Source organism: Thermobia domestica, chromosome 3 (genome assembly GCF_964235325.1).
Source record: "Thermobia domestica chromosome 3, izTheDome1.hap1.1, whole genome shotgun sequence".
NCBI classification, from domain to species: domain Eukaryota; kingdom Metazoa; phylum Arthropoda; class Insecta; order Zygentoma; family Lepismatidae; genus Thermobia; species Thermobia domestica.
In genome coordinates, this window is record NC_137456.1 from 17,445,224 (window position 1) to 17,471,699 (window position 26,476).

Here is a 26,476-nt window from a genome sequence, read left to right on the forward strand (position 1 = left end):
GAGAAGTACTGAGTGAAGACAACGATTGTGAACAAACTTGCTGAACAGGGGGAAGCGGGGTAGGAGTAGTCTGAACACAAAAATTCTTGTAGAAATAATCACTAAAAATATGAACTCTATTTTCACCAGTTGCTACAATCGAGTCGTGAAAAATTTCTTCAGGAATGCGGGAAGCACTTCTTCTTGAATTTATGAGGGACCAAAATCTGTTTGGATTTGTAGAAATATCAGTTGTTATACTGGCAATATAGTTTTCATATTTTATTTTAAGCAACTGTTTTGAGTAACGTCTTATCTCAGAAAATTTCTTATATGAAGGGTAAGGGGAAAAAACAAGGAATGTCCATGTGCGTGCTTTTTCGGATGCTTTGTCCTATCTGTTGGTGACTCTTGGTACTATTTGACTGTATATGCCATGCATGTGTAGATGTAGAAATACACATGTAAAAAGGGGCAAAAAATGTTACTAGCCCTATTCTTTTCACGTTGCTTTCAGTATTAAAAACGCCGTTTTCTCGAAAATGCAATTTTGTGACATTCCTTCTTTTTTCCCCTTACCCTTCATATGTATTCTCATTTCGATGTTGCTTCCACAGTGACCATGACAGTTTTTTGTTTTTCAAAACGGATCGCGCCTCCGAATCAAACCATGGAGGGTACCTACTAGACTTACATTTCTTTTTAGGAACAAAGTCTTCACAATCTGCATGTACAATATCATTGAGGAAATCCAGGGCTTCATTGACAGAACCCACTTCAAGAATGTCCCATGGAATAAGAGATAGGGCACGATTAATGTCAACCCAAGGGGCTTTCCTCCACAGGGGAGCTCGATGCTTACTAGATGAGTAATATTTATTTATTCTGTGAACTTTTTTTATGTGGAATAAGGCCTCCAAGCTCTCATGATCAGAAGAGAACAGATTAAGTGATGGAGTGATAATACATTTATCGAGCGAAGACAACACATAGTCTAGTATCCTATTTCCTCTTGTATTGTGCATATTGTATAAAAACGATAATATATAAAACGATAATCATGCCTGTTGTTCTGTATGGTTGCGAAATATGATCGCTTATTCTGAGGGAAGAACATAGATTGAAAGTATTTGAGAACAAGATCCTGAAGCGAATATTCAGACCCAAGAGGAACGGGAATGGGGAATGGCGGAAACTTCATAACGAGGAACTGCATAATATATACGGTTTACCAAACATTGTTAGGGTCATCAAGTCTAGAAGGCTTAGGTGGGCAGGTCATGCAGCTAGGATGGAAGAAAGTAGAAACGCATTCAGTCTTGACTGGAAGACGAAACGGAAAACGACCATTAGGAAGACCTAGGCGCAGATGGGAGTACAATATTAAGATGGATCTCGCAGAGATAGGAATACAAAGTAGAAACTGGATCCAGTTAGCTAAGAATAGAAGTCAGTGGAGAGCTTTTGTGAACGCGGCATTGAACCTCCGGGTTCCATAGGCCATAGAGTTAGTTAGTTAGTTATACGAACACAATGAAGAAGCTTTATCAACGTTTAAAGATACGGAAATCATTACACAATATACTCTAAAAATAATGTTTGTTTAGTGTTGTTATATAACTCCTTTCCTTGATGTATCGTGACATGGAAGGATTCTAATTACTTCTAAAGAAATTAAGAAAATAATCAGGACATAATTAGGAAACGAGACGATAGAAAATTTTCTCAAATCGAGACGAGAAAACATTATTTTTCGTCTCGTCTCCATCTCGTGGACAATGCTACTGCGTTATCAGTATTTTCGCATTACCACTTTCATCACTCATTTATTAAAATCACCCCCCCCCCCAGAGAAAACTTCTAAAATCATCACTGACAAGCTTTCTTCCAGAACGTTTTGTCCGGGAGGGCAAAATCAAAATGTGATCCTGCTGCACTGGAATAGTATCTTGGTATATTGACAATAGCATTTTTTTTTCTTAGCCCGGGGAGAGAATTAGCCAACTTCAGGAGGGCAACCCTCGGAAAATATACATGAAATATCCAGTGCCGTGCGGGGCGACGACCCGGGCGCCGAAATAAGGGGGCAAAAAATTAGGAAGGATAGAAAAAAGAAAAAAGAGAAAGGAAAACTTATTTGGAATATTATTAGTATGTACACTCATGTCCAAAATTATTGTCGCATGTCTATAAATGTGTTGTTGTAGGAATATATTTTGATAATGAATTCGGCCGGTATTTCTTATGATGTTAGTATGTGTATAATCGGCAAAGACATGTGTGTGGCAAATTTCGTGTCATAAGAGCAGTAAACAAGAACAATAAAACTAAAATAAAACTTTGTTGTTCATTTAGCAACATTTTGTTTTGCTCATTCTAATTTTCGTATTTATAATTCTTTTCCTATGAAATTTATCACAAATATACATTTCCCGATTATACACATAGTATCAGTATCAAAAGTACGCTCCAAAATCATTATCAAATTATATTCTTACAAGAAGACGGTTATAGATATGCGACAATCATTTTGGACATGAGTGTACGTACTTAAATCCTCTTCCTGCTTTAGAAAGTGATCCTATAATGTTACTCATCTTAGGAGAATGCATGTGCACATATATGAAATGGAAGAAAAAAAAGTAATAAAAAGTCCTCAGAATCAAGGAAAAGCAGAGTTTAATTTTGAAAATTTTCTTACGCTTCGTGCCAACCATGGTGGAGTTTCGCGGCTGGTCTTTTGACCTCATTCATATGTACGGAGGCGCCGTCGTATACTCTCACCCAGGGCGCTGATTTTCCACGGTACAGCACTGCACTAATCATTAGTGTTGGCCCATAAATTCGGTGCTGTGCCACCAGCAGATAACTTTATAGAGTTAAGAAGTTAACTAGCTTTTTCTGTAATCTATAAAATATAATGAAAAAGATGCATTAGTGCATTATTAATAGTATTTATAAATCTTTAATGTGTCATGCACATTTACTGTTATATTTGTAAACATTTTTGTCTCTAGGCTCAGAAGTAGTGTTCACCTCTGGTGCGTGGGGTCGCTGGTTCGATCCCATCTTGGTCAAGCTGACTTTGTTGTGGTCGAACACCGTGTGTGTGGATTTTATAGAGGTTCTCCCGTTTCCTCCCACTTTATTCACTTCAGCATTGCATTCATTTCTCATCATCACTGTCCCCTTTAGCCTAGCCGGCATAAACGTGGGACGTAATACTGAAAAATTTGCTTTCTGTCTCTCAGTCTTTCTATCAGTTCTACAAAAGTATTGCAAGAAAATTACCTTTTCTGAAAGCGAGCGCCAGTGTTAATAGCTGAGAGACATTTTATCAGTCTGCGCGTTCGCCAGTCCGGTGATTACATTTTCCTGTTTTTTTTTTCTTTCTTTTTTTTTTTTAATATTTAATCATTAGCTTGAAAATTGTCAATAAGATGTCATTGATCTCAGAAGAACAAGTTTACGTCTAGGCCCTGTGAGCCATATGTAGCACACATGAAAAACAAGGAAATTAACACATTTTTATTAATGGTACATTGTTTCATACCATTACGATTGTAAGAGAAATATATTTTAATGGTTGAGAACGAAAGTAGGCGCTGTAAATACTAAGTATTGGAAAGCTTTACTATCATTTTTTTTTTATTTAACTATTTACAATTCATCACTTTGGACAATTTTATTATTTGTTACAATTTTCATATACTGTTTTACATTTTCAATATGTTCATGCGCCGCTTATCCTTCTGTATTATTACATTAATAGTGTGATAAATAATTTTATTTAAAACAGGCAAATTCGGCCATCTTGGCTCGTGCCATTTTAGTACATTTATTTATTTCAAACAATTTATAATTAAAACAAATATAGTGACATAGTCCACAAGGCCCTAATGGCTGGGACTTCCTTTATAAATCTCCCGTAAGGGAGGTGACTGAAAGAAGAAAAAAAAAAAGAACGAAAGTAATTTAAAAATATTTTTCTTGGTTTACTTGGCGAGAGTGGAGGGGGCATATCCCCTGATAAAATCCTATAGGTTAGGTCTTAGGGCTAGCCTAGAAGAACTGGAACGATTGGAATGAAACTCGCAGGCCTTTGGCGTGGAAGTTCCGTGTTCGATTCCTCGTAGGGGTCTTCCTTCCATATCCTTCTGATATGTACGCCTTTGGCGTGGAAGTCCTGACTTTTATGTTTAATTTTTAGCACAGCCAATTAGGCTTCAAATGCTCCTCATATCTTGAGGCAATTAGGATGCTACTTGATTCGAGATATAGAGAACTCGGAAAAGGAAATAAATCTGAAAGTAGAAAACTGGTGATTGATATAAAGTAAAGCAGAAAGGAAGAAACTGAGAGTTTTTGTGGTATCAGTTCTTTAAATATTGAGTGGATATTTAACTAATTAAAATGCCATTAAGATAACTGCCCATGCTAGTACGTTTACTAATAGCAGATGTTGGTTCTCTTAACGAGATTTAAAATAGTATTTTAATGATATGCTGATATCTTACAATCGACAGCAAAAATGGAGGTGCAAAATTGAATGACATATTAAAGTGTTTTCAATAGTTCCTTTTGAATTTATTTATTTTTCAACTGAAAATAAAATTAGATCTCTCTTAGTTTATAGATATGCCTACTAATTCTTTGTACACCAGCTTTTGAACAACTGGCCACTATAGGATCAACTTGTGTTTCATTAAAACATCTAATTCTACCCATTTAAGAAACTAATTAAATTATTTTATTTTATTTTATGCAAGTTGGCCCAACAACTACCTCAAGTTCCCTGCCATATTTCTGACATTATTCAAGCACTTCTTTATGCACAACATAGTGTTGATTTAAATCATTGAGTAGCAAGCGAGCTAGCGACATCCATCAGCTTAGTTGATTGACTTGAAATTTAGCACTGAGGCTATTTGAAGATTATATAACAATTTCAAAACCTTACGGTACAGACCAAACTTCCAAGTTGACTGTATACTTGCATATACTGTGTACCGGTGCAGGTTAATTATGATATATGCAAAACATTACTAAACACGCATAGAGATTAAAACAAATATTACTTTAGTTTATACTCGTAGAACAATAAACAACAAAATAACAAACAATTACGAAGACTGTAATGCCAATTAGAGCGAAGCATTGCATTGTTTTCTATCATTTTTCTTCTTTTCTTTCCCTGACCTTTTTCCTAACAAGAATAATTTTCGGAGAAATTTGTAGTCTTCCTTCACACTTCCTCAGTTCTTGACGTATATTTTTCGCCTTTTCTGTTATAATCTGATATTTAGGATAATTTTTGAAGATTTATAACCAACTTACGTTGATAGATGTGCAGTGTGTTTCTTTCAGACAAAAATATTCCTTGGAGACATACTTAGTATTCAGAGGGGCACATATTGTTTTCACACAGTACTATTCTATTTATTATAATTTTATAGATGTATTATTTTGGTCTCCTCCGGGGGGCATTCTCAGAGCTCCGAAGGGGGGACAGTGCACCCCAAAAACATGTCTGGAAAAAACACTGTAGGTGTGTTCCTTTAAATCGCTGTAACTCGTCAGGCAAGGGCGCCGATCCTGGGGGGCCGGGATCCCTCCAAAGCTCATGTGGGCCCCCTATTGTATTTATGAATATACAATATTTGGCATAATTTGAATGCAATTTGTCTTAAAATCCTCATATATATATATATATATATATATATATATATATATATATATATATATATACCTTCTGCATTTAAATGCACCCCTCCCCCAAAAAATACAGAGAAATCGGCGCTCTTGTCGTCAGGTATGTGCTTTAGAAAAGTTTTAGTCTCGTGAAGCTAGTCTAAAACTAAAAAGGTCAATGTAATTGAATGTATTATAAAGTTATGACAAATAAAGGTAATAGAACCTATTATTTACAAATTATTTTTATTAGTGTTGTAGTGTTCCTTCCAGTTCTCCACGCCATCCCCTCCAGCTGAGACAATAAACTGCGGTCTTAGCTAGATTTAAACAGCACAATAAGGATTCGTTACATAGAGGGAGAGAAATAAACCAATTATTATTGGTTTCATGGATGAACCGACTGATTTATATGCACGAACAAAATCATAAGAATTTGTCTCCTTTGAAGGGAGATTCGAAGATTACTAAGTTTTATTTCTGTTCCTTGAGCTTCGTTTTCTATTAGAGAAGCACATTGTAACGTCCATAATTGTGGTGGTATCAAAGTAGTCGCAGTGCCTCCGCGTCCCCGAAAAAAAAAAAATCTGGAAGAAATTTTGTTTCTGCTTCATTATATTGTAATACTTGCAAAAAACAATTGTTCAAGAAATCGCGCCTAGATCGAATTCTTATTGTACGTCATGTATTCTTGGTGCTGTAGAGAAGTAATATGCAGAGAATTGGGTGTTCCGGATGGACTGTTCTTGCAGAGGCTAGGCACAACTGATCCAGAACAGCTCAGCATAGCTGAAGCATTATGTGTTGCAGAAATGGAGTGGGTCAATGGGTCGTGGGTCAACAGGACGTGACCCACCGTGAGCATTCTGACCGAACCTACCGTTACCCACTCTGACCCACCAACCCTTTATGACCCACTGCATTGTGCTGCTCAGTGCATTGTAGACATCTTCTGAACTCTGGTGAATTTGTCTACGTTTTACTTTTAAGGCCTCCATTTCTCTTCCTTTTTCATTTGTTTCTATTTACTTACCTGAGATGAGTATATCTATTGAAAAAGAACTTCAGGCACTTTTAGATGTTGATATTTGTAATTTTAAAAATACCAATAGGACTTACTACTTAGCTTTCGAAATACAATTGAATTTTACAGTTTTTTTTTCCTTTACGTTGGGCTACACTTTAATTTGATTGGACACTTTCAATTTTCATTCTATTTTCCACCTAAAAGTATCTGCAATTCAACAAGAAAATAATTATAGATATATGATAATTAAATTGAAATTCATCGTAATATGGTTCATGACAAATACTGTATGTACTATTTCATATTGTAAAAGTCAGATCCACTGATATTACAACAGAATGGTGCTTAAGCGATTGACCGTAGAAATTCAAACTCCGATTACCTTAGTGATAATTTCACAGTCTTATTTCATTAAAGTGTAATCTTTTTATTCAGTTGAGAGGAGAGCGTGCATCACGGGTCAAAGTTGATGACGATGGATTTTGGTGAGTGGAGAATGAGAGTGGGTCATGGTGGGTGGTGAGTCAGTGGGTCGTGGGTCAAGTTTTCATTAACCCATGCCATCTCTTTACATAATCTGGTGGTTAACCGTGGATTTTGCTACATATGGCGCATTCAGTGTCCAAGGAAATCATGTCCAGCTGTGGTCAATTTGGACATATTTCATCGTTAAGATCTCAATCTGAAGCTCGTTTTATAGCTTCCGAAAGATTCATATTCAGACATGCAACTCTTATATTGTAACGAAAACAAGTATAAACTTTTTTATGTAATTAAGCGGTTCTGTGCAAACTTCAGCTTCTTTTTCTCACAACTCCCGTAACTGAACTGGATTCCCTTTGTGCTCTGAACGCCCCATAGGCTATACCAGGGGCGGATCCAGGGGGAGATCGGGGCGATTGCCACCCCTTAGAAGAGGAAAAATAAAAGAAATCCCAGAGTTTGGAACTCTTAATAGTAGCTCTAAGTAGCAGTATTACAACCCACCGCCCCCCAGAAGTCCGTCCTAGATCCGCCCCTGAGCTATACAGCAAATAAATAAATAAATAAATAAATAAATAAATTACTTCTGACAGCAAATTGGAATGAACGTCATAGTTTTTAGTCGACACAAAAGTTACTTTGCCCCCGTCATTTTCTCGAAAACTACGCATAACAATTTTCCCCTGAACCGTGCTGTTTTGTAGAGATCGATGTGATCCATGTTCTGATATGTGTCTTGTCTATACAAAATACTTTTAAGTTAAACAGAAGAGCATTCTCGTGGCTAAACGATTAACATACGCGCCTTTGACGTGGAAAATCCGGGTTCAATTTCTGGCGTACCTCATATGTGGTTTGGATTAGGGATGGCCAATTCCGAAATTTTTAATTTCCGTAATCATTCCGGATATCGGAGAAAATCCGGAATTTAAAAAATTCCGGATTTCGGAAACATTCTAGAATGTTTCCGAAATCTGGAAAGGAAAATTTCCGATTCCGGAAAATAAATTTTTGGAATCTGGATCCCGTGAGAATTTTGGCCATTCCTAGCTGTAGATCCACGTGTCATGTAACCACGTTGCTGAAATGGACGCTAAACTTAAAAGACAACTCAAAATCGAATCAGTTAAACATAAATTTAAATTTAAAAGATTAGGATACTATTAGGCTATATTTTATTAGGCGAGGGTTGCCTAAATCGCACTGGTCATGAATGTCTTCTGCATGTAAAAATTGAGGGAAATGATTATGAGAAAGAATTATTATAGACCCGAACTAAGTTTACGTCGAAGTTGTGAGGTAAATGCAAATCTACTTTAGCTAGCTGGATTGAGTTTCTATCTTTACCACTACCATTAATCATAATATATTCTTCCATCACTGTAGGTCACTTGCTAGATATTTAGAAGTTTCTATTGATTAATAAAAATAAATGTTTTGCGTTATTTATAGAGTAGATATTGCATTAAGTAAAGTTTGAGTCACAAAAAAACAGTATTCTAACCTGTCCTGACTGAACAATCTAAATATGTGAGGCAGGTTTTATTCTTTTTTCTATGGGATTCAAGTAAAAAACAAATTGCCTTTAATTGCTCAAATTACAATTTATAACTGCAAAATAAATTACAATATGGGGACCTACTAAGAGCTGCTATCAACTCTTTATTATACTAATGAATATACACAGGGAAACCGTAACTTGCGCTCAGATTCGACTCTATCTAAATTTTACATACCTCAAGAAAAGAAACATATATATACATAATAGATGAACCTCTAGACTAAAGTCCAAGTTTCTGTCTTTTGCACATGACTGTTACTGTATCTGAGTAAATTGGCTGTTCTCCCCTAAAGCACAGTTTTTTTTTTTTTTTTTTTTTTTTTTTTTTTTTTTTTTTTTTAGATTGCTTTGCTCAGTAGTCTTCAAGACCAAAGATGATCTCACAGTCCCATTCTAATTTTATTATTTTATATAAGATTTTCACCTAATTATTCAGATACTAAACTACGTGACTACAGTTATGTCATGCATCCCGTTAGTAGTTTTAATACTTAAAGTCCCATTAGTTCATGTATTACCTATTTTTTATTCTGCCATTTTGACAGGTCATTTTAGAGATTTCGATAAAAAAAAAACATATTAACTATATCACTGTTTATTAGGGTCTGTTTCAAGGTCCTTTTTCTCTTTTAAAATTAACCTTGAGCACTAAAAAAAAGGAGTTGTAACATACCTGCTTTTCTCTTATATTCTATTTTCGTATACATTTTTTTCTTAAAATCTCTGACCTCGTTTCATAACAGTATGTACTATGATCCTTAAGGAACTTCGTCTTCATGTAGGAATTATAACATTAATAATATCCATTTATTTTATATTTCCCTACTTTTCTTGTTTTACTTACACTTACACTTTCTACCACGTCACCAAAAGTAGAATTTCTTCTCCGACAATGTACTAATTATTAATTATTCTCCTATTATTTGTAATGCGTTTTATTAGTTACTAGCTAAATATACTCACTCTTCGTATGTGGGCTGTATTTCGAAGTCAACGCCTGTTTGAGTATCACCATACATTTCAGCGACCGTGAAAACTATGGATTTCACACTAACATCGGTCATTTGGTGCTATTTTTACATGCCTCGGTATCCCCCCTCCCCGCTGACCCCGAGCCCCCATGCAATGTAGCTGAATTTGCAAGTCATCGCTAATGTAAGTGTCACCATTAATCTCAGCGACCGCGAAAACTATGAATTCGGCATTAATATCGGTCATTTTCTACTATTTTTACATTTCCCGGTAAACGCGCCCGTAAGATCCCCCTGGTTCGAATTTTGAAAAAACTCTTTGCCGAGGTCTCGGGCCTGGATCAAGGTATCCATGACCAAAATTTGGTAACTCTCGGTCAACTTGTCTGGTTCCCAGGCCGGTTCTGGTAAACACCCCCCTGAAAACCCCCTGGTTCGAAATTTGAAAAAAGAAACGCTTTGTCTTGATCTGGAGCCTGGACCAAGGTACACGTGACCAAATTTTGGTAACTCTCGGTCCACTCGTCTGATCCCCAGGCCGCGCACAGACAGACAGACAAACACGTAAACAAACTATTTTATTTATGTTAGAAGATTGTTCCAATCAGCCAAATTTTTCCATTGTCCTGAACATACAAGTTTTGGAGAACTCAAGCGGAATATACTTCGTCGTCTTTTCGTAATGTTCATGTTTCTGGTGCATATAATGCAATACTCAGCATTTAACTCCTCCTTATAAATCTTCATTAAGTGATCCACAAATGTGATTCTCATAATCACCATCACCTTAAAGATATTTCACCATTTCACACACTACTTCTCACTTATCGTTTACATTTCGTACCTTTCTTAATAATACTAAGTACCAAAGTATAGAAAACCAACCACATATTCTACTTTGTTTGCTTAGACTTGTACAATTGCCACAACCTCAATCACTCCTTTAATCTTTTTTCATATTTCTTTTAATCTCAAGTTATTTTCACAGTTTTTATAAAATCTTTTTTGACATAATTTTCGATTCATATTCGGCAATGGCAGTCATGTCATGTAAAAAAAACAAATATGTTAGTTTTTCTAGTTCCTATCAAATTAAAATATAGTGAAACCTCTGAATAACGGACACCAATAGGACATGAATATTTGTCCGTTATTGAGAGGTGTCCGTTACAGAGAGGTAACAGAAATTTAATTTCTCACAGCGGTAATTGTGTGCTGTAACATACAGTAAATGCATTGTGTATGAACATAAGTACGTAAAATTCAATATGAAAATACTCTATTAGTACTATTTGAATTACTGGGAGAGATTAAGGAAAAATTCATTTGTGTTAAATAATATTATTGATGGGGGATATCTTAATATATTCGTATACCGGTACTGCAAAAGATAATGCGTATATGTTAATTTCCTTAAGTACATGTCATCACCCTGTAAGCGTTTCTCATATATTTAAAATTTTCAGAACCTTCTCAAAAGATGCGTTAGGAACCAACTACTCGGCTGAATTCTTTTGTTTAACGAAAAAGGCATACATTTGCTCTACAAGGGTAATAAAACTCATTAGCAAATGTCCTCTGAGAATCCTCAATACGGTTGCGGAAGAAAGAAGTGTGTGTGTGTGTGCGTTTGTGTACTGCCGTGGTATCTTCGTTGGCGGAATGGATGAAAAGGCATATGGGAGTGCATATGTTTGTTGACCCAGCGCCAATCTCAAAGAATATCCTCTTAGAGAAAGTGAAAAGGAAGCCGGGAAAACTCCAACCCAGACTTGTTACAGTATTATAAGTAAAAGAAAAAGGTTGCTTTTCCGAAAAAAAAAAAAAAAAAAAAGTAAGAGAGGACAAATTGCTCGTTGAAAATGTTACTGTAAAACAAACAATGTTTGTTTTGTTATCTATGAAATTGTCGGGAAAGATGCAAGGCCCAGAGGCAAAAGGATTGAATTTGTTAGGGAAGGGAAGATAGTTCGTATAGAATTCTTGGCCATACGTCTGACCCTGCATGAGTGTTATTGCTTATTGAAGGTTTTCTAGGATTTTCACCAGAAAGCAGTTTATTGCGGGCAGAAAAAAAGAATTTCAAGTTCAGCTTGAAGCTGTTCTGTTTGATGGTTCACTAGGTCTAGACTAATGATAGATACGCTTGTGAGAAATAATATATCGCAGAACCGAGAATAATTCCTGTCCGTTATGAAGAGGTTATTGAAATGTCTGGGGAAAAAAGGACTGTCCGCGTCCGTATCTGAGAGTGTCCGTAAAAGAGAGGGTTTTGTTCCATAAGCGAACATATATTTTTGCCGGGACAAAAGAATGTGTCCGTATTATAGAGGTGTCCGTTATTGAGAGGTGTCCGTTAAGGGAGGTTTCACTGTATTCATAAAGAGTATACTGATGTTAGTTTGTAGGTCCCATCACACCGGCCGGTGTAAACGGAGATTAATCATGGTGTCTGTAAAGGGCATGTTGTTACTATAAAGATAACCAATAAAGTTCTGTCATTTTTGTGGAGGTCTGTGTTCAATTGGCCCTCATACCGTGAGTTGAATGCGAATCGAGACAACCCGAAGAACAGTTGTTGGTGTGGGTATATACAACGTACTACCTGGTTGTGGCAGTTCAATTACACCGTAAATTTGCATAAGGACAGAGTGAACATGGGACCTCCACAGAGTGTCATAAGGATGTGTATGCTGTACGAGTTCAAACTGGAGTCAACCGCCGCTGCAGCGGGACGGAAGATATGCCAGGCCTTTGGTGAGGGTATCGTTACTACGCGGACAGTGCAGCGATTATTTAACAAGTTTAAGGACACTGACAAAACACTGGAAGACGCACCTCGAGCCGGAAAACCAACACATGTACAAAATGTAGATTTTCAAGCAGCAATTGAGGCAACAGTGCCTAGACATGTGAGGAACTGGGACTACAATTCAGTGTGAGTGGATAAACTATTCGACAGCACCTCCGTCAACTTGGGAAGCACTACAAGTTGGGTCGATGGTTCCCACATGATTTGACTCCGGGCCAGAAGACAACGCGAGCAGACACCTGTGTTTCTTTGCTGTCTCGTTTGAGGAAGGAGCCACTTCTGGACAGGGTGTTGACATGTGATGAGAAGTGGGTCCTGTACGAAGCTCCACGGTGCCGTCATCATTGGTTAGCACCACATGAACCGGTTCCAAAACAGCCGAAATCAGCAGCGCACCACTAGAAGGTGGATTGCTCGGAGCATCATGTATCGGGAACTGCTACCGGCTCGCCAGAGCATCAATGCAACTATCTACTGTCAGCAGTTGAGCCGTGTTCAAGAAAAAGTCAAAACTGTGGAGTTTTGCGAGGATTTCTGAATCGCAAAACGGTCTTCCAGGTACGTCTTAGGTGATATATCGATATTCGAAGGTAATGGGTAAAAAAGTGACAGAACTTTCTTGGTTACTTTTATAGTATATAAAAGGTGTCGGCTAATAAGGCAAATGCAATTAAGTGTGGAGAATTTTGAAGATGACACCAACGAAAGTATATTGTGCCATTAAGTTTCTTCGAGAGTAGCTGTATAGTGAGTCAATGAGAAGTCAAATAGTCGTTCGTTCAATTGCCGTTGTTCGTCATATCGTATTAGTGTTCATGAGTGGTAACACGATGGTAGGCAGAGGATTCTCATAGCGACATGATGTCTTCAGTGCCTCCGTAACGTAGGGAAGTGCTCTTAGAGAGAAGGACCACTAGGCCTACCCTAACTGACAGGATAGTGGCCATCAATGTAGTCTGAGCCACCAAAGTTCTTCGAACGCTATATACAGTGACTGCACAAACACTAAACAGTCGATTTTTAAATATTGATCTACCACCCTGAATTACTTTCACACAATAACTTCTGAAACATTATCATCGCCAAGGACGTTTTTCATAGTGTTGGGAGAGACTGCGGTGGCAAGGCCAGGCCAGTATCCAGGGGGTCTAGGGGGCCGCCCCCTCTAAATTTTTACTGGACCCTTCTAAAATTTTCACGGTAGGCTTTCAAGTGAACTATAATATGGTGATGAACTATAATATAGTTGGATCGGGCCCCCAAACTTCGACTGGGCCTCCCTGAATTTTTGGGCTGGCTACGGGCCTGGTCAAGGCGAATAGAAGATGATGGTTTTCAGCGACAAGAGTAATAGATACCAATATGGTTCTGTGAGTGTATGTGAACTTGCAGATGAGAGGGAAAAGTCCAGCGTATTCTCATTCGTCATAACATTCTGGGACGTACATTTCGGTTTCTGACATTTGATCCCATTTGTAGTTGGTCTTCATTCAGGGAAATATGATTAGTACTTTGTGAATATCTAAAATCTTAAATGAGCATTTTTTTCTAAGCATAAATAATAATCATTATAGTACTGAGTAATAATTTTGTTTAATTACAAATATATTTCGCTTCACGTATTACAGCTTCAACAACAATAAAATGCGAAAGCATCTACTTCATTTTCTCTCTTTCTTTATTTTCAGTGCTTTTGCTGGTCGTCAATCCAACCTGGAGACTACTGAAGGATTCATGAAGCCATCTTGCCGCGTTTGTTCAAAGCAATTCTGTGATTCCTATAAATTGAAACGTCATATGCGCATTCATACGGGAGAGAAACCCTATTGCTGTGAAATATGTTCGAAATGGTTTAATGATGCAAGCAACTATAAACGTCATAAGATGTTTGTTCATTCAGATGAGAAGTTATTTTTCTGCAAACTATGTAACAAAAATTTCAAATCTAGAGCTGGTTTAAAATATCACATTATTCTTCATAAACGCGGACACGCTAGATAATATTCAGAAGTTTATAATGTAGCATTTAATTCACGTTTGTGATACCGCATAATTTTATACAAAATGAATCAAATTCAAGTTATGTAACGATTTATAGTTAGGGACGTGAAGTTTTCGTTTTATTTTATCCCTGAAATCGGTGTTATTTTTACCCGAAATCGGTGTTAGTTTTTGTGATTTAATACAAGCAAATACGCGTTATTTGCTTTATTTTGTAATGGTTTTGAAAAGGAAGTATATTGCAAACATAGAGAAAGTGGTCTGTGAAAGCTAATTAAAATAAAATATAATTTTAAAATTAAATGAATAATTTTTAAATTTTTATATCTTAAATTTAAAAGATTAAATTATATTTTTGGACTTACCATCTGAGAAAAAATGGCTCGATATCCCTCCAAACTTGGATTTATTTAATGTATAATTTGAACACATATATCGACTAAAGACCACACTGCAGTGTTTCTTAACATTTTCTTCACTTCAAAGTAAATAAATAAAATAAAATAAAATCACAATATATTTATTTACAACGCAATTCACATCATTATCCACACACATTTTCACTTAATGGTGAATTTATAGTTTATTTTTCAAACGACAAAATTGTCAATATTTCCACATTTTCTTCAGTAAGGTTTTGCCTTCTTACCGTAACTACGGAGTTGCATTCTGAAAAATATCTTGGGGAATCAACGTTGGAAGCTGGCAAAGATATTGCTTCAAGAACACAGGTAGCAAAATCTCAGGGGCATACTTTCACTAACCAACTGGTCTAAAAATAACGGGATCGATGGTCTTCTGTGAATCACATTTTGTTGCAAAGGAAATTTGTGTTATTTTATTAGTGTTACCGGCCAACATGGCAATTTTGCAAATCTATCGCTTTATGCTGTGCATTTTGGTGTTATTTTGAAAAAGTACCAAATTCGCGTTATTTCACGATTTAAAAACACCAACAACGGTTCTCTTTATATATTTAGGTATATCTATATATTTTACTTTGCATTTTTAAGATTTCGATGTTATCGATAAAACGAAAACTTCACGTCCCTATTTATAGTGCATGTTCAATCTACACTCCTTTAACGTGAATGCTTGTGTTTAAGCCACATTTTCAGCTCTCCAGAAACTTTGATGGAACGTCTGCCATGATCTTGTGTGTACATTTTGCACTATACTTTTATTTAGACGCTGGATATTTTGAATTATAACTGAATAGGCAACCACCTTCAAATGACTCCAAGTATAGAAATACAGTAGTTTACGTCTGGAATCAGTGATGGCCAGTACGCGTTTTCACACAACTAATGAACTGAAAGAAACTTTTCGGAATGCGTTTTCCACGATCACTCGCGCAATCTGCGTTGAATTGCAGAACGTACCTGAAGACACATACATAGACGTTTTGTTACACAGACGTTTAGAATTAACTTACTATTTTGTCTCTTGTCACATGTATGTTTTTCTGGTCCATAACTTTACCTCATTGCAAAATACGTAAATACATATGGGTGTTACTGGACTTTTGAATCACCCTGTATTTCCATGTTAATTTCACCCTAGGATTGTCGTGCATTATGCTTATCATGACAAAAGTTTGCGGTCCAAGATATGGAGAACTGTTACAACGTAATAAGTAGGAGAGAAATATGTCCTTATTTCATTGTATAAGTGCGTGTTTCTGTATAACTCGTTGTATGAGCAGCCGTGTGTTTCTCTACAGAAGAATGGTTAGTAATTAAATGAAATAACATGTTTAGCTTTACGTCTCACGATTTTGCCATTGAGGCTAAAGTAGAAGGAGGGATTATGAAGTAGTTGGAGGAAAGAGAATGTAGGAGATAAAGGGAAAACTTTGAGAAAACCTCGACACGATGTTATCTACCGTAAACTCGTATGACTGGAGATCGAACCAAGGACCTCTTACACATGAGGTGAGTTCTATCAGTGAATCTTCAAGACTAGTTAATGTCTTTGGTGTGTGTGCTCCAGGTATTGACTAAACATTGTAAATCCTGAAATCATATGAGGTGATCTTGTCATAGCTGAAGAAATCATGAACACTTCTGACCAGAGTATATAGACTTGTTTATTAAAAACTAAATTACAGTGTAACGGTTTCGACAACTTACCGTTGTCTTCATCAGACACTAACTGAAAGAAATATCTTAGAGCATAGATATTTATACTAAAAGTGAAAGTACTCAAATTCCTTGGGTGCATGGGAAGCCACCTGAGTCGTACTTCCCCGGGCATTATCTGTCGGCCACCTGCCCTGACTTTATTACCCTCCCATCTGTGTTTATCTTTTGCAGACATCTGTAAACACCTGTTGTTTATACTTGACCAATTGCCTTAAAACTTTCTCTTAATCTTCCTTTGATGCCTATTAGATATAATTAACAGACTATTCTACATACAACTGATTATATAAAAATATATATAGACATAAAAAACTATAAAATATAACAATATAAAACTCTATATAACTATATTCAATATTAAACTATATATAATACTAAATATATGAATATAAATTACATATAAATATGCTCAATCTTGTTCCTTTACTTCAATTTCTTCCAATAATTTATCCCAAAGATCATGTACAGTAGAGCGTCGATTATCCGAAGTAATTGGGGGACATGGGTGTTCGGAAAACTGGTTTGTTCGGATAATCGAACTGTACTGTACTGTACTGTACTGTACTGTACTTCTACAGCCAGTGCCAAACCGACAGAAGTGTGCTGATTGTTGAAACACAGCGACTGGCAGCTTGACCGGTCAGCAGCGCCTTATGAAGGCCCCATTAGAAGCAATGTTCCGCCAGCGGTGGCTCAGTGCGGCGACTACTGTGGGAAACTTGGTTTGGGAGTGAGGGGGATGATGAACGGTAGGGTGGGAGAGTAACAGGTGCGAGCGAGTACACAGTTCGGTTAAGCGGTCGTTCGGTTGACCGACGTTCGGATAATCGGCGCTCTACTGTATTAACAATCCATTTGTCCAGTTCATTAATTTGTCACTTTTCTCTTTCTTTATCCTTTGTGCTTCCTTTCATTCCCTTATCATTGGTCTATTCTCCCTTTCTAGCCCCTTTACACCTTCTCAATCTATATCATGCCCCGTTTCTTTAACACCCGTTTGATTAAGACAGCGTTAAGTTGTCGAAACCGTTACACTGTAATTTAGTTTTTTAATAAACAAGTGTATATACACTGGTCAAAGTGTTCATTATCTCTTTAGTGAGTGCCAGAGTCGTGATGGATAGAGTTGCTTGTCGTAGCTCTTTATGCACAGGAGAGTAACAACAAAGTGTTTTAGTTTTATAACGAAATTTCATATTAAACCATTCTTAGCAGCAAAACTATTGTTGAAAGAGCATTAGCTCTTGCAAACTCTCAATGAGTCGAATGTTGTTAGAATTGCTTGTCGTGATCACTTGAGGCAGAAGGGAAACTCGGCTGCTCTCCTCTCGAATAATGTTACACTTAGATCTTCATCGTCGAGGGAAGAGGTTGGTTTAGTTTGTGTACAAACTATAGTGGAATATAATAAATTAGATTAATCTGGAAATTGATGGCTAATAGATATGAGTTATGAGCAAAGTCGTTAACAGCACTTGTGGAGAAAATAGTGCAAATATGCTGTGTTTACGGCCGAGAAATGGATCGTACATCTTATAAAAGAGTCACATAATGTGTTTCTGTTATATAGTACGCTATTTTTAATTCGCGTACAGTAGCTTATATACAAATCACATTCAAATATGTCTTGTATATTCTGCAACTATACTTATTTTATCACCTACAATGTAATTGGTATGTTAAGTGTATTATTTAAAAGTGTACACACTGTAGTTCAAAATAATTATTCATACAATAAGTTATTATGTTATAAAATGCTAATCGCACCTTCATTTTAATTCAAACTGTGTAGAGGTTAACAAGAAATGTACCGTAAGTGAAATATAAGTATGTGTTGCGTAACTTTTTAAAAAAAAAAGAAAAAAAAGAAAACAATAATGTTAACGTGACTATAGGACAGAAATGCTCAAAACGACCTAGTGATGATTTGAACGATTTGGAAAAGCATCAAGCGCTTGTTTAAGGTCCTATTTATGATCATTATTTTTAAGTTGTCGTTGGTTATTATCTATGTACGTAGTTGTCACTGAACAGCGCCACCACTGTCACTGACGCTGTTGCATTGCCAATTCCTTGTTAGTTTTAGGCTTGTGTAGGCTTTGTCTCGTATCCTGTGTAAGAACAAGTCGATGTGTAAAAGGACTGATAGTAGTAATTGCGTTACTTTAGGAAACTTTTTGGCCCCTGGGTCCCTGCCTCAGGACCCATGGTCCCTGGCCGGGGTCAATGACCTAGGGGTACATAGGACCACCCCCTCTAAATTTTGGCAGGGGTACCATGGCCCACCCCCAAAATTTTGGCAGGGGTACATAGGACCACCCCCTTAAATTTTGGAAATTGCCAAATCTAAAAATTTGGTATGGTAGCCTAGGACCATAGTATGTACCTCTATTAGTATTGGGTGTCTATGTCGTTCCCTTTCATGGGTAAAAAATTGCCAAAAATTCAAATTTCGGGGGTTTTTGACCTAATTTATCCCCTTGGATGAGGTGTTATTACCCTATATAGTTATATGGGCGTATACAGGGGTCCATTCCCTTTCATAAGACATGGGCACATTAATGCACCCCTTTAAAAATTTGGGAGGGGTACCTTGGCCCACCCCTTAAATTTTGGAAATTGTCCAATTTAAACATTTGGTATTATAGTATAGGACCCTAATATGTATTATGATAAATTTGGATGGTCCACCTCGTTCCCTTTTAGGGGTACCAAATTGCCAAAATATAAACGTAAGCAATACGTAGTACCACGTGTTTGGTTTTGACCTAATTTATCCCCTTTGATGAGGTGTTATTATCCTATATAGTTATATGGTCATGTATAGGGGTCCATTACCTATCATAAGACATAGGTACATTGGTGCACCCCATGAGGGGTACCTTGGCCCACCCCTTTAATTTTTGGAAATTGCCCAATTTAAACATTTGGTATTATAGTATAGGACACTAATATAGATCACTATAAATTTGGGTGGTCCACCTCGTTGCCCTTTAGGGGTACAAAATTGCCAAAATTTTAGTACAACCACGTGTTTGGTATTTGGTCGATTTTATCCTATATAGTTATATGGGCGTATACAGGGTCCATTACCTTTCATAACATATGGGTATATTTGTGCACTCCTTTAAAAATTTGGGAGGGGTACCTGGACCCATCCCTTAAATTTTTGGAAATTGCTCATTTTATATATTTGGTATTATAGTACAGGACACTAATATGTATTATGATAAATTTGGGTGGTCCACCTCGTTCCCTTTTAGGGGTACAAAATTGTCAAAATATAAACGTAAGCAATACGTTGTACCACGTGTTTGGTCTTTTGGCCCAATTTATCCCCTTTGATGAGGTTCTATTACCTTATATGGTTATATGGTTATGTATAGGGGTCCATTACCTTTCATAAGACATAGGTACATTTGTGCACCCCCGGGAGGGGTACCTTGGCCCACCCCTTTAATTTGGAAAGTGCCCAATTTAAACATTTGGTATTATAGTATAGGACACTAATATAGATCACTATAAATTTGGGTGGTCCACCTCGTTCCCTTTTAGGGGTACAAAATTGCCAAAATATAAACGTAAGCAATACGTTGTACCACGTGTTTGGTTTTGACCTAAGTTATCCTCTTGGATGAGGTCCTATTACCTTATATGGTTATATGGTTATGTATAGGGGTCTATTCCCTATCATAAGACATAGGTACATTTGTGCACTCCTTTAAAAATTTGGGAGGGGTACTTTGGCCCACCCCTTAAATTTTAGAAATTGCTCATTTTATATATTTGGTATTATAGTACTGGACCCTAACATGTATCATGATAAATTTGGGTGGTTCACCTCGTTCCCTTTTAGGGGTACGAAATTGCCAAATTTTAGTATAACCACGTGTTTGTTTTGGCTCAATTTATCCCCTTGGATGAGGTCCTATTACCTTATATGATTATATGGTTATGTATATTGGTCCATTCCCTATTATAAGACATGGGTATATTGATGCACCCTTTAAAAATTTGGGAGGGGTACCTTGGCCCACCTCTTTATTTTGGAAAATTGCCCAATTTAAACATTTGGTATTATAGTACTGGATCCTAACATGTATTATGATAAATTTGGGTGGTCCACCTCGTTCCCTTCCATGGGTACGAAATTGCCAAATTGTAGTACAACCACGTGTTTCGTTTTTGACCTAATTTATTCACTTGGATGATGTCCTATTACCTAATATGATTATATGGTCATGTATAGGGGTCCATTTTCTATCATAAGACATAGGTACATTGGTGCACCCCGGGATGGGTACCATAGCCAATCCCTTAAATTTTGGACATTTTTTTCAATTTAAGCATTCGCTATCATAGTACATGACCTCAATATGTATCATGATAAATTTGGGTGGTCCACCTTGTTCCCTTTCATGAGTAAAAAAATGCCAAAATATAAACAGAAGCAATATGTTGTATCACGTGTTTGGTTTTTGGTCCAATTTATCCCGTTTGATGCGGTCTTATACCGTATATGGTCATATGGTCATCTATATAGGTTCATTTCCTATCATAAGACATGAGTACATTGGTGCACCCTTTAAAATTTGGGAGGGGTATCTTGACTCATCCACTCAGTTTTAGAAATTGTTTAATATAAGCATTTGGTATCTTCGTACAGGTCTTCAATATGTACCACTATAAATTTGGATGGTCCACAAAATCAAATTTCGGAGGTTATTGACCCCTATTTAGCACGTTATATGGTTTATTACCTTTATATGTTTATGTTCTCTTTTAAATTTGGGAATTATAAAATAACATAATTTGGTAAACGTTTTCTAGGACCCATTGGTGTTCCTCTTATGGCCAAATATTCAAAATTTAAAGGTTATTGACCGGCTTTATTATTGAATAAGTACAGGATTTATTACTTTTCCATAAGACACAGGTGTATTTGTGTATCAATCTTAAATTTTGGGAGGGGTACATTTCTTATTGTCATATCAATAATTGGTAATTGTTCTTTGGGTATCTCATTATGATCACGTGATCAGTTATTGACCTATGATGGGATTAGGAGTCCAGGACATTGGTACATTGAAACTTTGTACGATAATTTGAGAATTTCGTCATTGGTATTGATTATTACAGCCAAATATAAACGTAAGCAATACGATGTACCACGTGATTGACCTTGATGAGGTAGTGTACAGGGATACATGGCTAACCTTATTGAATCTTATGACTCATAGTCTTAAGGGAATACATGCTACAACACTGGCAAAGTTATTGTTGATGCAATTTGATTGGTTGATCACTATCTTTCGTGCAATCTGATTGGCTGATCACTATCTTTCGTGCAATCTGATTGGTTGCTGATTTTCAAATCTTTGCTGCATTCAGTTTTGTTTTGTTTAACATTTAAAAATCTTGGTTTCGTTCAACATTTTGCACTCACTGATAAATATGATCAAAACCGTTTATTTGGTAATCGAATAGTTAAAAACCGGATAACGTTTGACGGTTAACCGTGAAACGTAAATTTTTTTGTTTGAAAGTTTTTGTTTGAAAAAAAAATTTGAAAATTTTGTTTGAAATTTTTTGTTTGAAATTTTTGTTTCAAAATTTTTTGTTTGAAATTTTTTTGTTTGAAATTTTTTTGTTGCAAAATTTAGTTGGAAAATTTTTTGTTTAAAAGTTTTTGTTTGAAAATTTTTCGTTTCCAATTTTTTTTTGTTTAAAATTTTTTGTTCGAAATTTTTGTTTTGAAATTTTTGTTTCAAAGTTTGGGTTGACATTTTTTTTTATAGATTGTGCACTCATTAGTAAAGAACCGGAACTGTTTAGAACAAAAACCTTGTCAACATTTTTTTTTCATGATGCAATAGTACACGTCAGAACATGGGGCTGTACTTGAAATGAAAAAACACAAATCATTGAAATGGATCATTTTATTACACTCCACATACATCCATACCAGATAGTGGTTCTGGATATTGTCGATACAATGTATTTTGAACTTCTTGCACTAGTTTGTCTTTAGCATATAATTTTAATTCCAATTGAAGTCTTTTAAGGTCTATTGCAATATCAATTGGTGGAAACTCAATGTCCATTTGATCACAAATAAACTGTTTATCAATACAGGTATGCACCCACGAACGATGTTGACAACCATCACAATATCTAGATACATGTTGTACAATATGCATAACACATTTTTCAAAATAGTACTTTTTCAGGAATATACTAGTTTTGTTGCACACTTCCACTGCATGTTTCACACATTGAAATACGCTGATGAATTTGTTCCATTCAGTTTCCGTTAGATACACCATATTGCGAGGGGCATGAAATGTACTCTTTTTACGTAACCGCACCATCTTCTCTTCGAGGACTGTACGCATCACCACTTCATGATTTGAGCCTAATGATTTGACTATGGTCACATTTAGCTCATCATGAAAATAATCGTTCATTTGGTCGATTCGTGAACATAATATTTGCCATTCTTCACAGGTCAGTTGTACACCAAATTGTTCTGCTTTGCCCAATCGAATCACTGGTTCAAATGTTCTAGCACTGATACCAATCATCACATGTTTTGTTTGAAATATATTTATTGGATAATAGCTTGCGAAGATGAACTCTTTATCGTTAGAAGTACACATCTTTCCTCCTGAAAAGCACTTGCTCAAATGATTTCACGGTATTGGTTGATTTATAGAACTACGACTGACGTCATTGGAAAGGAATGTGCTGACATTTGAATTCATGATTTCATCACAGTTACTGACGTCATGCCGAGCAACCACATTCATACAACTATGTCTGATGTGTTGATGTTTGAATTCATGATTTCATCACAATTGCTGACGAATCCGGCTGTGTACTAAATTCAAATTGATGACTTCGACCCAAGAGTCTTTTATAGCATAAAGATACAGATCCAGTATTTAAGAAACGCAGCAGTTCTTCTTGTTTTGATGCTTCCATGGGTAAATATCTTGCTGGTAAAATTATATTCTTATCATTTTCAAGCTTCACTACGATTCTTAATCCAAACTCTGTAGGGATCATTTGGCTAGCTAATATTCTATAAGGTACATTCTGTTGTAAATCAGTAATCTTGGTAAATGATTTCATCACATCACGTGTGTTTAGAAACTGCAGACAAGTAGCCATGATGATGTTATCATGAATACTAACGCGAACGATACTTATATATGATGCAAAACTGATGACGTTTCATTATCATGTTCTGACGTGTACTATTGCACCATAATGTTGCCAGAGGTTTTTGTTCTAAACAGTTCCGGTTCTTTACTAATGAGTGCACAAACTTTTAAAAATGTCAAACAAAAATTTCAAAAAAAAAATTTCAAACAAAAATTTTCAAACAAAAAAATTTGAAACAAAATTTTCCAAACAAAAATCTTTGAAACAAAATTTTGGAAACGAAAAATTTCAAACGAAAAAATTTTAAACAAAAAATTGAAACAAAAATTTACAAACAAAAAATTTCAAACAAAATTTTCAAACAAAATTTTTTTCAAACAAAAATTTCAAACGAAAAGTTTCAAACAAAATTTTCAAACAAAAATTTCGAAACAAAAATTTTTAAACTAAAAAAAATTCAAACCAAAGTTTCAAACAAAAAAAAATCAAAACTTTTTAAATGTTAAAACAAAACTGAATGCAGCAAAGATTTGAAAATCAGCAACCAATCAGATTGCACGAAAGATAGTGATCAGCCAATCAGATTGCACGAAAGATAGTGATCAACCAATCAAATTGCATCAACAATAACTTTGCCAGTGTTGTAGCATGTATTCCCTTAAGACTATGAGTCATAAGATTCAATAAGGTTAGCCATGTATCCCTGTACACTACCTCATCAAGGTCAATCACGTGGTACATCGTATTGCTTACGTTTATATTTGGCTGTAATAATCAATACCAATGACGTAATTCTCAAATTATCGTACAAAGTTTCAATGTACCAATGTCCTGGACTCCTAATCCATCATAGGTCAATAACTGATCACGTGATCATAATGAGATACCCAAAGAACAATTACCAATTATTGATATGACAATAAGAAATGTACCCCTCCCAAAATTTAAGATTGATACACAAATACACCTGTGTCTTATGGAAAAGTAATAAATCCTGTACTTATTCAATAATAAAGCCGGTCAATAACCTTTAAATTTTGAATATTTGGCCATAAGAGGAACACCAATGGGTCCTAGAAAACGTTTACCAAATTATGTTATTTTATAATTCCCAAATTTAAAAGAGAACATAAACATATAAAGGTAATAAACCATATAACGTGCTAAATAGGGGTCAATAACCTCCGAAATTTGATTTTGTGGACCATCCAAATTTATAGTGGTACATATTGAAGACCTGTACGAAGATACCAAATGCTTATATTAAACAATTTCTAAAACTGAGTGGATGAGTCAAGATACCCCTCCCAAATTTTAAAGGGTGCACCAATGTATTTATGTCTTATGATAGGAAATGAACCTATATAGATGACCATATGACCATATACGGTATAAGACCGCATCAAACGGGATAAATTGGACCAAAAACCAAACACGTGATACAACATATTGCTTCTGTTTATATTTTGGCATTTTTTTACTCATGAAAGGGAACAAGGTGGACCACCCAAATTTATCATGATACATATTGAGGTCATGTACTATGATAGCGAATGCTTAAATTGAAAAAAATGTCCAAAATTTAAGGGATTGGCTATGGTACCCATCCCGGGGTGCACCAATGTACCTATGTCTTATGATAGAAAATGGACCCCTATACATGACCATATAATCATATTAGGTAATAGGACATCATCCAAGTGAATAAATTAGGTCAAAAACGAAACACGTGGTTGTACTACAATTTGGCAATTTCGTACCCATGGAAGGGAACGAGGTGGACCACCCAAATTTATCATAATACATGTTAGGATCCAGTACTATAATACCAAATGTTTAAATTGGGCAATTTTCCAAAATAAAGAGGTGGCCAAGGTACCCCTCCCAAATTTTTAAAGGGTGCATCAATATACCCATGTCTTATAATAGGGAATGGACCAATATACATAACCATATAATCATATAAGGTAATAGGACCTCATCCAAGGGGATAAATTGAGCCAAAACAAACACGTGGTTATACTAAAATTTGGCAATTTCGTACCTCTAAAGGGGAACGAGGTGAACCACCCAAATTTATCATGATACATGTTAGGGTCCAGTACTATAATACCAAATATATAAAATGAGCAATTTCTAAAATTTAAGGGGTGGGCCAAAGTACCCCTCCCAAATTTTTAAAGGAGTGCACAAATGTACCTATGTCTTATGATAGGGAATAGACCCCTATACATAACCATATAACCATATAAGGTAATAGGACCTCATCCAAGAGGATAACTTAGGTCAAAACCAAACACGTGGTACAACGTATTGCTTACGTTTATATTTTGGCAATTTTGTACCCCTAAAAGGGAACGAGGTGGACCACCCAAATTTATAGTGATCTATATTAGTGTCCTATACTATAATACCAAATGTTTAAATTGGGCACTTTCCAAATTAAAGGGGTGGGCCAAGGTACCCCTCCCGGGGGTGCACAAATGTACCTATGTCTTATGAAAGGTAATGGACCCCTATACATAACCATATAACCATATAAGGTAATAGAACCTCATCAAAGGGGATAAATTGGGCCAAAAGACCAAACACGTGGTACAACGTATTGCTTACGTTTATATTTTGACAATTTTGTACCCC

The 26,476-nt window shown here is 36.0% G+C and overlaps 1 protein-coding gene and 1 long non-coding RNA gene across 9 annotated transcripts in view; one reads left to right on the plus strand and one right to left on the minus strand.

Annotated features, from left to right (window-relative positions):
• The window catches only part of LOC145680202 (uncharacterized), a 31,569-nt gene extending 16,565 nt beyond the window's left edge, over positions 1–15,004 (minus strand). Inside the window, exon 1 of one of the 2 annotated variants that reach the window (XR_014130619.1) lies at positions 14,891–15,004. This is a non-coding gene — a long non-coding RNA (uncharacterized LOC145680202). Of the gene's footprint in view, positions 1–8,916; positions 8,995–14,890 lie in introns of those variants that run through there. The other variant, XR_014130620.1, reaches the window with a different exon arrangement.
• The window catches only part of LOC145680198 (uncharacterized), a 490,330-nt gene that overhangs the window by 330,695 nt on the left and 133,159 nt on the right, over positions 1–26,476 (plus strand). The window contains exon 4 of one of the 7 annotated variants that reach the window (XM_081750479.1): positions 14,213–15,035. The exons of the other annotated variants lie outside the window; for them this stretch is intronic. Coding sequence (XP_081606605.1) covers positions 14,213–14,525 — 313 coding nt within the window. The 3' untranslated portion in view covers positions 14,526–15,035. Of the gene's footprint in view, positions 1–14,212; positions 15,036–26,476 lie in introns of those variants that run through there. 7 annotated transcript variants of the gene reach the window in all.